We start from the raw sequence: 15,831 nt of genomic DNA on the forward strand, positions 1-15,831 counted from the left end.
GGCCCTGAAGTGGTTAAAGTAAAGACACAGTCATTACTACCCACACTCACATAGCTACACGCTCTCATGCATTCACACTCATACACTGTTCACACAAACACTTAACCGACGATCGTTCATATCAGTACATTAATTGGTCGGTCTATGTCGTTATACATACGTCATTTCTGATGTACATTACCTCACTTCCCTTAAAATATTGTTCTTTACATCGTTTGTGTGTATTCTGCTTGGTCGTTGAACGGTCGTTACTTTATTGTTGTCTATCTTTGATTGCTCGTTTAGAATGATCGTTCGTTTAAAAATGATCTGATGTGTGTACTTACCTTTAGACTTTTCAATAGAATGTCAAGGATATCCTAATTGACAAAGTCTTTGTTGATTTCATCCAGTAAAGGGCCAGGATCTGAACAGTTTTTAACTATCCTCGTGTTTTCCCCTGTGGGGACACCCCAGATAGTGTGATTAGGAGGACAACTGCTGGCCAGCAATGTGGAGTAGTGGTGCTCAAATACCCCTTTTCAAAATTCGAGTTAGGTCGAATTCGAATAGTAAATTATTCGAGATCAGTCGAATATTTGAGTCGAATAATTTTTACTATTCGATTCGACCTCGGAATTCGAGCTCACTATTCGAGTCGGTATTCGAGCTCATTATTCGAGCTGACTATTCGAAATGGCCTTAAATAGCTTCCAACACTTGTTTTGAGGGTGAATGATGCAAGAAACCTCTTTTTTTCCAAGTAACAACAGCAAGTGATTATGTGGGGATGTTCCTTTAAAAAAAAAAAGTTGAAAAGAGAAGTTGTGTCCAGAAATTTGTTCAGTACTGTATATACTTCTTCTTCTTCTTCTTTATCTTCTATATCTTCTTCTTCTTCTTCTTCTTCTTCTATATCGTCTTCTTCTTCACTTATTTCTCTTTTCAAATTTTTTTTTTTAAAGAAATGCAGCTATTTTTGAGCGTAACAAATAGCTGGTGGCGCACGCATGTTGGAAGCGCCATTGTATGTGCTCCCTGGCAGTGGAAACACACAGACAGCAGGAGGTAAATTCAGCAGCAGGAGGAGGAGGATGAGTGTGTGGCAGCAGGCAGTCAATGAGGCAGGCAGCGTGACATAATAGCCCTGGTACCTAGCGGTGATACCAGGGCTGTAAATAAACACAGCAGGCAGGAGGTCCCAGACAGCGGTCGTGCAGCCCACATTGTGTCCAATACACAACTGGGACAACACAGTTTTCAACCCGGGCACCTCAGAAAAATTAAACCTTTTTTTTTTTTTTTTTTTATGGTTTTGTAGTTTTGTTTTTACAACAAATTACACAGACAGATATAGCTATTTTTTGACGTAATAGCTGGTGGCAGAGTGGCAGCAGAAGGTAAATCTGTGTACCCTGGCGTTGGGAAACACAGACAGACAGACAGCAGCAGCAGCAGCAGGAGGAATGGAGGAGTAATGTGAGCAGCTATTGTTTGACGTAATAGCTGGTGGCAGAGTGGCAGCAGAAGCTAATTCTGTGTACCCTGGCAGTGGGAAACACAGACAGACAGCAGCATCAGCAGGAGGAATGGAGGAGTAGTGTGAGTGTGGCAGCAGGCAGGCAGCGTGACATAATAGCCCTGGTACCTAGCGGTGATACCAGGGCTGTAAATAAACACAGCAGGCAGGAGGTCCCAGACAGCGGTCGTGTAGCCCACATTGTGTCCAATACACAACTGGGACAACACAGTTTTCAACCCGGGCACCTCAGAAAAATTAAACCTTTTTTTTTTTTTTATGGTTTTGTAGTTTTGGTTTTACAACCAATTACACAGATATAGCTATTTTTTGACGTAATAGCTGGTGGCAGAGTGGCAGCAGAAGGTAAATCTGTGTACCCTGGCGTTGGGAAACACAGACAGACAGCAGCATCAGCAGGAGGAATGGAGGAGTAGTGTGAGTGTGGCAGCAGGCAGGCAGCGTGACATAATAGCCCTGGTACCTAGCGGTGATACCAGGCCGTAAATGAATACAACAGGAGGTCCCAGACAGCGGTCGTGCAGCCCACATCGTGTCCAATACACAACTGGGACAACACAGTTTTCAACCCGGGCACCTCAGAAAAATTAAACTTTTTTTTTTTTTTTTATGGTTTTTTGGTTTTGTTTGTAAAACAAATTACACAGCTATATAGCTATTGTTTGACGTAATAGCTGGTGGCAGAGTCGCAGCAGAAGGTAAATCTGTGTACCCTGGCAGTGGGAAACACAGACAGACAGCAGAAGGGCAGTACACAGCAGCCCACTGTAGGTGTAAAATGTGTGGCTGCAGGCGACGTAATAGTCAAAGTGAACCAGGCTGGCTTAGTGAGCAGGAGCCAGGAGGTGGTAAAGGGTGGTAAGGCACATTAACGATGGTTCTTAGCCAGTTCATGTCCCCCTCTCGCCGACAACAGGGGCCAGGAACTCGCCTTCCACCCACGCCTGGTTCATCTTGAGAAACGTCAGTCTGTCCACAGACTTGTGAGACAGACGTGAGCGTTTCTCGGTGACCACACCACCAGCTGCACTGAAGCAGCGCTCGGACAGCACGCTGGAAGGGGGGCAGGACAGCACTTCCAGGGCGTACTGCGCCAGCTCGCTCCAGATCTCCAGGCGCTTGACCCAATACTCCATGGGATCAACAGAGGCATCGCTGTCAAGCCCGCTGTAGGACCCCATGTAGTCAGCCACCATGCAGGTCAGGCGCTGGCTGTGACCGGTGGAGGATGCTGCTGCATGCACCTCCTCTCTAGTCACTGCTGCCGGAGCCTCTACAGTCCTGTAGAGCTCGTGGCTGAGAGACAGCAGGTCTGTGGGGCGCTTGCTGCTGGATGCTGGCACCTGCTGCTGCCTCTGTGCTGGCTGCTGGACAGTGGGGGTGGAAGGCTGGGGGAAGGCTTCCTCCAAGCGCTCAACAAGGGCCTGCTGCAAGCTCCTTATTTGTTGCGCTGGGTCTCCTCCTGCAGGCGGCAGGAACTGGCTCAACTTCCCCTTGAGGCGTGGGTCCAACATCATGCTGATCCAGATGTCCTCCCTCTGCTTCATCTGGATCACCCTGGGGTCTCTGCGCAGGCACGTCAGCATGTGCGCTGCCATTGGGAAGAGGCGGGCCACGTCTGCTGGCACATCGACGGCAGTGCTGCTGTCCTCATCCTCCTCCTCTGCCTCGTCAGCCTCATCCTCTCTCCACCCCCGCACCAACTCAGCTGCACTGTGCTGCTCCCCCTCATCAGCAGCAAGGTCAGGGACCTCCACCAAGTCCTCCTCCTCCTCCCCCTCAGAGGTGGACTGTGCAGCTGCTTGCCGCTCCTGCTGGTCCAAGGCTGCCGCTCCCTGTTCCAGCAAAGCATCGAGGGCCCTGTTCAGCAGACAAACCAGGGGCACCCACTCGCAGACCATATCATGGTCCCTGCTCACCATGTTAGTGGCCTGCAGAAAGGGAGCCAGCACTAAGCACACCTGCTGCATGTGCCTCCAGTCATCATCGGGGACGATGGACGGGATGTTGCTGGTCTTGTCCCTTCTCTGAGCGGCGGAAACAGTGGCCAGGGCAAGGTACTGTTTGACAGCGCGCTTCTGTTCAACCAGACGCTCCAACATCGCCAGGGTGGAGTTCCAGCGAGTCGGAACGTCAAGGATCAGCCGATGGCGTGGCAGATCCAGCTCCTTTTGCACGTCTTCCAGGCTCGCACAGGCTGCAGCCGAGCGCCGGAAGTGACGCACAACGTTCCTTGCCGTTTCCAGCAGTTCGCCCATCCCCTGGTAGGTGCGCAAGAACTTCTGCACCACCAGGTTCAGCACGTGGGCAAGACAGGGGATGTGGGTCAGGTTTCCCCTGTCTATTGCGGCAACCAGATTGGCCCCATTGTCGGCCACCACCTCTCCGACTCTGAGGCCTCTGGGGGTCAGCCAAATCCTCTCCTGCTCCTGGAGTTTGGCCAACACATGGGTTGCCGTCAGCTTGGTCTTCCCAAGGCTGACCAAGTGCAGCAGCGCTTGGCAGTGGCGGGCCTTCACGCTGCTGCTGAGGCGGGGGGTTTGGCCAGGTGTGCCGGAGGATGGCAGAGGATCGGAGGAACCTGCTGCAGTTCCCCTGACCCTGCGGGGTGGCACCACCCACTGTGTTGCTGCTGCTGCTGTGCCCGCTGCTGCTCTCCCATCCTCACCCCCTTCCACCAAGCTGACCCAGTGGACAGTGAAGGACAGGTAGCGGCCTGTCCCGAAGCGGCTGCTCCAGGAGTCCATGGTGACGTGGACCCTTTCACCAACCGCGTGCTCCAGCCCTCGCTCCACATTGGCCATCACAAAGCGGTGCAGTGCAGGAATGGCCTTGCGGGAGAAAAAGTGTCTGCTGGGGAGCTGCCAGTCTGGGGCTGCGCAAGCAAGCAGCGCACGAATGTCGCTCCCCTCCTGCACGAGCGTGTACGGCAGGAGTTGGGAGCACATGGCCCGTGCCAGCAAGCCGTTCAGCTGCTGCACGCGACGGCTGCTGGGAGGCAGAGCCCTAACCACCCCCTGGAAGGACTCGCTCAAAAGGCTCTGGCGTGGCCTTTTGCTGGCACGGGAATCAGCAGACACAGCGGAGGAGGCCACTGAGGACTGGCTGCCAGAACAGGCCTCAGTGTCGGCGGCAGGAGTTGCAGAGGGGGGAGGAGCAGTGCGTTTCCGCACTCCTGCTGGTGCTGCTGGAGGAGCAGGGGTGGCTGCTGTTGCTGCTGCTGCTGCTGAAGGCTGTGCAGTGATGGGTGTGGTGCCAATGCCAGCACCAGATGCCTTCAGCCTCTGGAACTCCTGATGCTGGTGGAAATGTTTCGCAGCAAGGTGGTTGATGAGCGAGCTGGTGCAGAACTTTAAGGGGTCTGCACCTCTGCTCAACTTCCGCTGACAGTGGTTGCAAGTGGCGTACTTGCTGTACACAGTGGGCATGGTGAAATATCGCCAGATTGGTGACAGAAACATCCCCCTACGGCATGGAAGCGCTGCTGCCTGTCTCCCTGTGGTGGTTGGGGGGGGGGCTTGGGGGGCTTGGGTGCGGCTGGTGGTGGTACTGGCAGATGCTGCTGCTGCTGCTGCTGAGCCTGAGACACCAGCAGGCTGTGGGACCTGCCTACTGCTGCTGCCAATGCTTGCAATGATGCGCCTCCTTGCAAGGCCCACAAGAGCATCCTCCTCCTCCTCCTCAGAGCTGCTGAGGACGACATCCCCTGGAGGTGGTGGCACCCAGTCTCTGTCTGTCACCGGGTCATCATCATCCTCCCCCTCCTGAAACATGTCCTGCTGGGATGAGGACCCCCCAAACTCCTCTCCTGATGCATGGATGGGCTGCTTGACTGTCGCCACAGTCTTGCTGTCCAATCCCTCATCCCCCAAAGTGCCCATCAGCATCTCCTCCTCAAAATCGCCAACAACAGCAGACAATTGACTCATGATGCCTGGGGTCAAAAGACTGCTGAATGACAGGTCGCCAACTGACGGTGAACTGGCCTCCTCCCCAAGCCCTGCTGGGCGGCTGCTGCGAACAGGGGTGGTGGTGAGGGTGGAGGCCTCGGATGCAGAGCTGATGGCGGGCTGCTCATCCTCCGTCATCAGTTGCACCACAGTGTCTGCATGCTTTTCCTCAATGGGACGTTTCCGACCCGGCTGGAGGAAAATCGGAGCAGGTGCTACACGCTGCTGCTGCTGTGTCTCTGCAGCGTGAGTTGCAGATGCTCCTGCTGGGCGGCGCCCAAGGCGTCCACGGCCAGTGGCTATGGGAGGAATGTTAGCCACTGACGCTGCTGCTGCTGCTGCGGAACTGTGCATGGTGGCGCGCCCGCGGCTTGCCACAATGCTGCTCCCTCTCCTCCTGATTCCCTTGCTGCCCTTCCCCTTGCCCAAACCGCGCTGGCTGCCACTTCCAGACATCTTCGATGTTTTGGGCGTATAGACAAAAGTTTTTTAAAAGGGCGGGTGAAAAGTGGGGTACTTTAATGGAGTGGGTTGGTGGGTGAGGTGACTGAGTGAGTGTCCCTAGTACAGTAAGTAAGTAGTAACAGTCAGGAAGTACAACTAGCAGTTACAATAATCAGTAGTAATCACAAGTAAATTTAGTGTGTGTACACTACAGACAGTGAGTGCACGCACGTGCAAACACACGCAGGAGCTAGCCTATGAACAGTGACTGAGTGAGTGTCCCTAGTACAGTAAGTAAGTAAGTAGTAACAGTCAGTAAGTACAACTAACTAATTACAATAAGCAATCAGTTATCAGAAGGAAATAGAGTGTGTGTAGTGTGTGTACACAGACAGTGAGTGCACACACGCAGGAGCTAGTAGCCTATGAACAGTGACTGAGTGTCCTAGACTCCTAGTACAGTAAGAGTAAGTAGTAACAGTAAGTACAACTAACTAATTACAATAATCAATCAGTTATCAGAAGGAAATAGAGTGTGTGTAGTGTGTGTACACAGACAGTGAGTGCACACACGCAGGAGCTAGTAGCCTATGAACAGTGACTGAGTGTCCTAGACTCCTAGTACAGTAAGAGTAAGTAGTAACAGTAAGTACAACTAACTAATTACAATAAGCAATCAGTTATCAGAAGGAAATAGAGTGTGTGTAGTGTGTGTACACAGACAGTGAGTGCACACACGCAGGAGCTAGTAGCCTATGAACAGTGACTGAGTGTCCTAGACTCCTAGTACAGTAAGTAGTAACAGTAAGTACAACTAACTAATTACAATAATCAATCAGTTATCAGAAGGAAATAGAGTGTGTGTAGTGTGTACACAGACAGTGAGTGCACACACGCAGGAGCTAGTAGCCTATGAACAGTGACTGAGTGTCCTAGACTCCTAGTACAGTAAGTAGTAACAGTGAGTACAACTAACTAATTACAATATTCAATTACAATAATCAATCAGTTATCAGAAGGAAATAGAGTGTGTGTAGTGTGTACACAGACAGTGAGTGCACACACGCAGGAGCAGCTAGTAGCCTATGAACAGTGACAGTGAGTGTCCTAGTACAGTTACAGTATATAACTACAATACTAATACAATCAGTAGTAAAGGACAGCAGAAATACTGGTATAGAATAGAGAGAAATAAACAGAGGACAGGAGGACAGCTGCCCACACAGGCAAGGCCCTGAGGCCTAAAGCTGTAAGCCTGCAGCAGCTGGCCTGTCTCTAACACAAAAGCTACTAACTAAAATACAATGTCTAACTAACTAACAACAATATAGGTGTGTATAGGAGGTGTATGTGAGCAAAAACGCTAGGTAAATGACCACAATAAAGCTCTTGCTAAGCCAAAGCACAAAGGAGCAACTCTCTCTCTATGCAAGTCTCAGGCAAGGACGGAGAAATGTAACATGGCGGCCGCTATTTATAGGGTAGGGGCTGGCCAGGGTCCCCCTCTGTGATTGGCTGCCGTCAGAGGGCCTGGGAGCCCTCTGATTGGCTCTAAGGACATCAATCTGGGCTATGACGCTATTCGAGCTCGGTACCGAGCTCGAATAGCGCCGTTTGCTCGAATAGCTCGAATAGTGAATGGGCTATTCGTGTGTACGCGAATAGCCCATTCGAATAGCTACAGCTATTCGGAGCTCGAATACCGAGCTCGAATAGCTGGAAAAGAGCTCGAATATTCGAGCTACTCGAATATTCGAGCTCTGCTGAGCACCACTGATGTGGAGTTACCACTACAGGATCTGCGGTAGGTGGTGGTTGTGACCAACCCGTACTCAACAAGCCCTCCAACTGCAGATCCAGAAAAACCGTAGAGGTTGGATGTATAGAGTAAGTAAAATGAAGGTTAATGTCATTTGTATTCCTGTAGCACACAAATTGCTGAAATACTGAGAGAGGACCATTCCAAATCACCAAATCATCAATATAGCGACCATACCAAAATATATATATTTTGAAAAAACTTTTTTGTCAGAAAAAAGGACAAGATGGCTGCAAGGGGCTGGAGGAAGCCCCAGGTAAGGCCTCGTTCACATCTGCTGCGCTGAAAAACGTGTGAAAGCGCGTGGTAAAAAACGCATGCGCTTGTGCGCGCTTTAGTCCGCGTTTCTGTGCGTTGCGCTGCGCTTCTTTAAAGCACGTTTTGCTTACTGTAGCAGCAGCAGTTGTCAATAAAACTTTGTTTTTGTATGTAAATGTATTTTTTTCTCCAATTAGGGGTAAAAAACGCATGCGCTTCTATGCGCTTGTACGCGCTTCTATGCGCTAAAAAAGCGGACCCATTCACTTGCATTGCTGTGCGCTTTCCAGCTCAACGCACAGAAATGCCTGCAACACTACGTTTCTGTAACGCTGCTCAGCGCAGCGCATAGATGTGAACCAGCTACATTTAGTTACATGGAAAAATCAATACCTTGCTGAACGCACAGGGCAGTGCGCTGTGGAAAGCGCACAGAAACGGCCCTGATGTGAACGAGGCCTAAGTAGATTTCTGTTTTTTAATCACCTCGGACATTCCTTCTAAGAAAATGCCCCCAATGGTACAGACACATTAACATTAAAGATAAATTACAAATGTGTTTAGCAAAGCTCAGTACTTTCAGTTCAACTCTATATAATGTATTGCAAGGATTAACCACCCTGGCGTTTTATCAACATCGGCAGGGTGGCAGCGCAGCACTATATATTTTTTTTTTTTTTTTAAATCATGTAGCTAGCCTAGTGCTAGCTACATGATTCCCCCCTCCCTGCAGAGTCCCTCCCTACCCTTCAATCGCCGCCGGCACATTAGCCTGTCCGGAAATCCCTCTCTGAATGGGATTTTCTTTAGGGCTTCTCCCGTCGCCATGGCGACGATCGTGATGACGTCATCGACGTCGTGACATCATCCGGAGTCCCGATCCACTAGCAAAATCGGCCCAGCGGGGCCTGAGCGGCGCCCTCCGGGGGTAATGGACGAGCTGAGCTCGTCCATACCGCTAAGGAGGTTAATGTCAATGATTTCAGCTTGATTACTTTTATGTATCTATAAAAACTGTGTTACTTACATAAACAGAGTTTTCTGCCAGTCAATAAACTAGATCAGGTGTATAAAAGAGCTGTTCCTGCTCTTTGTACCTAATTATTTTTATTTAGTATTTATATAGTACTGGCATTTTCTGCAGCGCATAAAGTCTCATCACTTCCTGTCTCTTAAAGGGGCTCACAATCTAATACCTACCATAGTCATACGCTAATGACAATGTTGTGGCAGTTTCTGGACAGTCTTATGGCCCATACATACGGGCTACAACTGTCGCCGCAACCACGTGGCACGCGCGTGTTGCGGCGACAGGTCGCCCGTGTGTATGACGCGCGCGACCCGAACCGTCGCTACTCAGAGCTGTCGTCAGGCGATTTGCGCAGGCAATCGCCGGCAACAGCTGTCGCCGCAACTGTCGCTAGTCCGCCGTGTGTATGCGGACTAGCGACAGCAACCCCATACACAATGTATGGAGCTTCTGGTGGGGGGGGAACGAACCTTCGGCGACAGCTTCCGCTGCATCTCTGTCCCTCTGTGCGCCGTGTGTACGGCTGTTGCACAGAGGGACCTGGCGTCGAGCTGTCACTGCTTTTTATTTTTATTGGGCGACTTGCTACATTTGTGCCTCGTGAGTACGAGGCTTAATAGTGACTGTACTCCAAACACTACATTGTTGTCAAGGTTCCAAACAAGTGAAATCTGAGGTTGCTGTCAGATTTTGAAATTTTTAGGTGGCTGTTGATTAGACTGAGAAAGGTTTTTCTTTCTTACCGCTACAGCACCAAAGCAAAGCTTATGCAGTACCTGGAGGTGGAACTCATGTGGGACCCTTAGGTTGAGGGGCCCTGGTGCAGGCCCAACCTATGTATCCCCTATTGCCATGCCTCTGGTCTAGATGTTAAAGTGAATAATGAAGGCTTACACCCTTGGCAGAAAATTACTTCCGCAACAAGGAGAGAGATTCTGGAGAAAACTGTTATGAAGGTTGTAAAAAGAGCAATTTAAAGGATACCTCAAAGTGACATGTGACATGATGAGATAGACATGTGTATGTACTGTGCCTAGCACACAAATAACTATGCTGAGTTCCTTTTTTTCTTTCTCTGCCTGAAAGAGTTAAATATCAGGTATGTAAGTGGTTGACTCAGTCCTGACTCAGACAGGAAGTGACTACAGTGTGACCCTCACTGATAAGAAATTCCAACTATAAAACACTTTACTGCTCTCAGAAGCCATTTTCTGCTAGGGAAGAGATAAAAGGGTCGATAGTTATTAGATTTGAGCTCTGGCATACTTTAATGAATGTGTCATTGAGCAAAAACAATAAAACTGTTCAAACTTAAAAATTAGATTTAAACATAAAATAAAACTGTGGAATATCTTAAAAAGTCATTTTTAGGAGAAGGAAGATAGATATAATCTTTTATTTCATTCGTTTATTTTCGCTTCGGCTTCCCTTTAACCCTCCTGGCGGTTTGGCAAAATCCGCCAGGGGGCAGCAAATACGTTTTTTTTAAATTTTTTTTTTTTTATGTAGCGAGACGAGGTCTCGCTACATGATAGCCGCTGCTCAGCGGCATCCCCCCAGCCCCTCCGATCGCCGCCGGCGATCGGAGATCAGGAGATCCCGTTCAAACAGGAGGGCTTCCCCCGTCGCCATGGCGACGGGGCGGGATGACGTCACCGTGACGTCAAAGGGGACTCCGATCCACCCCACGGCGCTGCCTGGCACTGATTGGCCAGGCAGCGCACGGGGTCTGGGGGGGGGGGGCGGCTGCGGCGACGCGTATAGCGGCGGATCGGCGGCGATCGGGCACTGCACGCAGCTAGCAAAGTGCTAGCTGCGTGCAGCAAAAAAAAAATTATGCAAATCGGCCCAGCGGAGCCTGAGCGGTGCCTCCCGGCGGCATAGCCCGTGCTCAGCACGGGCTTACCGCCAGGGAGGTTAAGCAAAAATATCTCAAGGGCCCATTTCCAGTAGCCGTGAGATGCAATGCGATCCAATCGTGGGTACTTCCGATTGCGGTCCAGACTTCCAGATCGGAGCTAATGGGATCTGGATGCGTGCGCAGGGAAGCAGTATATACATTACCTGCTCCTGCCGCCGCGCTCCTGGCTCCAGTCCTGGCTCCCCGATCCTCTTCTTCCATCTACCGCTGCCCGCTGCTGCCCCCGCCGAACATCGCTGGCCGGTCTAAGGGATACGCTATCAGCACACCACGTGCCGGGGTCACGCATGCCGCCAAACAACGCTGGCCGGTCCTAATTAGCCGCGCAGGGATACACTATCAGCACACCACGTGCGCCGCGGTCACACATATGCATGTGTGACCCGGCGCACGCTGATAGTGTATCCCTGCGTGGCTAATTAGGACCAGCCAGCGTTGTTCGGCGGCATACGTGACCCCAGCATGTGGTGTGCTGATAGCGTATCCCTGCGGCTAAGACCGGCCAGCGATGTTCGGCGGGGCCAGCAGCGGGCAGCGGTAGATGGAAGAAGAGGATCGGGGAGCCAGGAGCAGGTAATGTATATGTGCTCACGCTGCCTGCACAGGGGCACACCGGCACTGGAGGACACACGGACAACAGGGGGCCGCAGGCACAGGGGACACTGCCACAGGGGGACACTGGCACAACAGGGGGACACTGGCACAATAGGGGGACACTGACACAGGGGGCTGCAGGCACAACAGGGGGACACCGGCACTGGAGGACACGCGGACAACAGGGGGCCACAGGCACAGGGGACGCTGCCACAGGGGGACACTGGCACAATAGGGGGACACTGGCACAACAGGGGGACACTGGCACAACAGGGGGACACTGGCACAACAGGGGGACACTGGCACAATAGGGGGACACTGGCACAACAGGGGGACACTGGCACAACAGGGGGACACTGGCACAACAGGGGGACATGGCAGGCAGAACAGGGGAACACAGCAGGCACAGGGGGACACAGCAGGCACAGGGGGACACAGCAGGCACAGGGGGACACAGCACAGGACCAGCACAGGGGGACACAGCACAGGACCAGCACAGGGGGACACAGCAGGCACAGGGAGACACAGCACAGGGGGACACAGGAACAGCCAATCACTACACTGACCCACATAGAGGAACATAGGCAGGCAACATGGGACCAACCAATCATAACACTGTCCCCTTATGTCGTGTAATAGTATGTAATGTAACTGGAAAGGGGGGGGGGGTAAAAAGTCCTTAAGACACCCCTGCATCATAGACACACCTAGGTTTAGTTTTTTTTCTTTTTTTCCTGATTTTTGCCCTCTAAATCTGGGTGCGTCTTATATGCCGGAGCGTCTTATATGGCGAAAAATACGGGTATATTGTTTGTTTCAAGACGAACTAGACTTTCATTGTATGGCATTTTTTCCCTCGAACCATTTGGTTCTCTATGAATTTTAATGGGAAAACAAGAAAAAAAATTATAAAAAACACATTATTTCTCAGTTTTACCAATTCCAGTTTAAAAATAAAAAGTGCTACTGTAGATAAAAACACATTTTGTTTGGCTATTCTTGCTGCTTATCACAAAACTTAGATTATGTTCCTGTCACAATTTATAGAGATATTTGATTCTGAAATAATGCTAAAATGTGCATTTTTCACTATGAACTGAGAAAATAAAAGTATTTTTAATGGTAAAAATCAATCTCATTAGCTCAGAGAACATATATTCCCCTTCACCAATTAATGCTGCATCAGATAGTGCCAGAAATGTGCACAGGAGCAAGCCCAATCCTGCACAGCACTGCTTCTGCTACAAGACGTATATCTATGTCCTTGTGGCTTAGATGAAGTCACAGAGAAAGTAGATATACTGCAGTGGTGGATAAAGTGGTTAACCAAGGGCTCATTCGCACTAGGGCGATTTACGGGCGTTCTCCGAATCGTCAGCAATCGCTAGTGCTTTAAAAAACTCTAGTATAATTTGTAGCAATGATCTCCCTGCAGCGATCACCGGCAATTCGCGATTTGCGGAAAAAGACTACACGGTGCATGCAGTGCTTTTCCGTGGTTTTGGAGTTATTGTGGTTCGATTGTTAAAAAATTTGTGAATCGCGTTCACTCAAAAATCACGGAAATGTCCAGTAAAAAAAAAAAAGAGCAAAAACTCCCCTCTGCAAAACGCTAGCAATTTTGCTAGAATTTTGCAATCCCCAGTGTGAACGGGGCCTAAGGGTGACTATTCCTATGTCAATTTATGTTTAGAACTAGGTCACTTGCCAAGGGCTGTAAATGTTTTATATACTACTGTACAGTCATAAAACAATGAATTGTGGTCATGGTATTTCAGGGTGATTATTACCGCAAGTTAAAGATTCATTCAGATGAAAACATCCTCCTCTGTTTACCATTCAGGAGAATCAACCTTCAGCGCCCTCCACGAATCTGGTAAAAATAGCCTCTCATTGCCGTAGAACGCAGAAGAGCATCTTCTCCTGTCCAGATAAGAAAAACATTCTCTTACCAAAGATGGAAAGGTGTCTGCATCGTCCTCCGGTCACTTCTGAGAGTTGGATAGCTCTATCTTTATGCCCCTTACCCAGGGGAGAGCTCAGATGCGCCTTCAGAAACAAAGAAAGGCTCATTATCAGAGAGCAGAGATAATAATAGCAAGAGTAGTAATCCACCAGCCATATATATCACACTGAAGAAAGAAAAACTTCAATAGACAAGTACAGGGAAGACACTTGACATTGGTCTCGGCTCCTTTGGGAGTTCCAGCAGAGTTCGATCAAACAAGGGCTTTCACCAGAGTGTCCCGCAAAGGTTGTTGGACTTTAGTTGCTTAGTGCCCACTAGGTTGGGAAGCAGGAGATTTGAGCGCAGACAAGTGGACAAAAAGGGTGCCCCATTCACTCCCATTATAAATATCGTTTAATGGGCGCCGAACAGAGAAAAAAGGGCGCTGGAGATTATTAACGTTTTACAAACGGCGCCCGGAGATTTTTAATGTTTTATAACTGTTCTTGTGATGATTTAACTTTACAAAATGAGCCTGTGACGAATAACGTTTATAAAAATACTAAACATATTTATCCTATTTAATTAAAACATTATTTAACATTTTAACCCTTACTGTTTGTAAAACATTATTATTCACAAAATAAAGCGATCAGTACCTAACGTAAATTGCAATATATTTTTTACAATCACCATTTGTAAAACATTTCTAAAACATTATTATCCACCCAAAAAAATGATTTAAATTTTTTTATTTACATTTTTTATTTATCAATGTTTCTAAAACATTATTATCCATAGGGGGTCTTAGGTTTAGGCACCACCAGGGGGGTCTTAGGTTTAGGCACCACCAGGGGGGTCTTAGGTTTAGGCACCACCAGGGGGGTCTTAGGTTTAGGCACCACCAGGGGGGTCTTAGGTTTAGGCACCCCCAGGGGGGTCTTAGGTTTAGGCACCCCCAGGGGGGTCTTAGGTTTAGGCACCCCCAGGGGGGTCTTAGGTTTAGGCACCCCCAGGGGAGTCTTAGGTTTAGGCACCACCAGGGGGTCTAGGGGTTAGGGATAGGTACCACCAGGGGGGTCTTAGGTTAAGGCACCACCAGGGGGGCAGGGCCGGGCCGAGGCATAGGCTGGAGAGGCTCCAGCCTCAGGGCGCAGTGTAGGAGGGGGCGCACAATTCATTCAGCTGTCATTCCTAATTGTGTATGAAGCAAAAAGAAATAAGAAAAGGGGATACATAGCAGTGACTGCAAGCCAGATAACTATATATTAAGGTGTTGGGGAGGTTGTGGGCCCTGTGGCACCTCTTAGTCTAATAGCAATCAGTGTGTGACGGCTGGGGTGGGAGGGATGGAGGGGCGCACTTTGGTGTCTCAGCCTTGGGTGCTGGAGGACCTTGTCCCTGCTCTGCAGGGGGATTTTAGGTTTAGGCACCACCAGGGGGTAGGGGTCTTAGGTTTAGGCACCACCAGGGGGTCTTAGGTTTAGGCACCACCAGGGGGGTCTTAGGTTTAGGCACCACCAGGGGGTCTAGGGGTTAGGGATAGGTACAGGGAGGGCTTTGGGGTATTTAGTTTTAGGCACCACCGGGGGGGTCTTAGGTTTAGGCACCACCAGGGGGGTCTTAGGTTTAGGCACCACCAGGGGGTCTAGGGGTTAGGGGAAGGTACAGGGAGGGTTCTGTGTGAGAGTAGGGTTAGGTATAGTTTTAGTACAATTTTAATAATACTAATCAACAGTTATTATGAATGTACTTATATTAATATCATTGTTATAAACAATATTTTCACATTTTATTATAATAATAAACGATAAATCAAGATTATTCATAACAATATATAATTATAATGTTTAAACAAATATTACTGTTTTTTTAACAAACGTAATTATAAGTTTCAGTTTAGAAACGGAAGATTAACGTTTTAAGAATTGCCGATTTCATACACATTATTTAATGATTTATAAATTGTTAAAACACTTTTTATAAACTATAATACTGCTTATCGTTTACACCACGCGCCCTTTTTTCCCGACGCCCTTTTTTGATGTACGCCTAGGTTGTGCACTCAAGAAAACCTTAACAGTGAGTCAGAGAATCAGGTGACACCACGATGTGGACACAAGGAGAACTACAGCTAAGTCTTGATGATTGATTGGTTCTGAAGACTTGGAGAATTCACTGGAGGTGACAAAATCCAGGACAAGCAGGAGTAATAGCAGATAATACTTGATAATGTAATCCAGGAACAGGCAGAGGTCAAGGGCAGGTGGCAATCAACACCGTAATCAGGCAACAGGTGGAGGTCAATGGCAGGAGAGATCAGAGAGTAGTCAAGGAACAGGCTGTGT

The 15,831-nt window shown here is 49.2% G+C and overlaps 1 protein-coding gene across 2 annotated transcripts in view; it reads right to left on the reverse strand.

Annotated features, from left to right (window-relative positions):
* LOC137542498 (parathyroid hormone/parathyroid hormone-related peptide receptor-like) overlaps positions 1–15,831 on the reverse strand; it is a 193,489-nt gene that overhangs the window by 167,821 nt on the left and 9,837 nt on the right. Inside the window, exon 2 of one of the 2 annotated variants that reach the window (XM_068264461.1) lies at positions 13,488–13,584. Coding sequence is in view for 1 of the 2 variants with exons in the window: in XM_068264459.1 (XP_068120560.1) it covers positions 13,372–13,374 (3 nt within the window). In the remaining variant the exon portion in view is untranslated. Of the gene's footprint in view, positions 1–13,371; positions 13,585–15,831 lie in introns of both variants that reach the window. The other variant, XM_068264459.1, reaches the window with a different exon arrangement.

This window comes from Hyperolius riggenbachi, chromosome 12 (assembly GCF_040937935.1).
Source record: "Hyperolius riggenbachi isolate aHypRig1 chromosome 12, aHypRig1.pri, whole genome shotgun sequence".
Classification (NCBI taxonomy): domain Eukaryota; kingdom Metazoa; phylum Chordata; class Amphibia; order Anura; family Hyperoliidae; genus Hyperolius; species Hyperolius riggenbachi.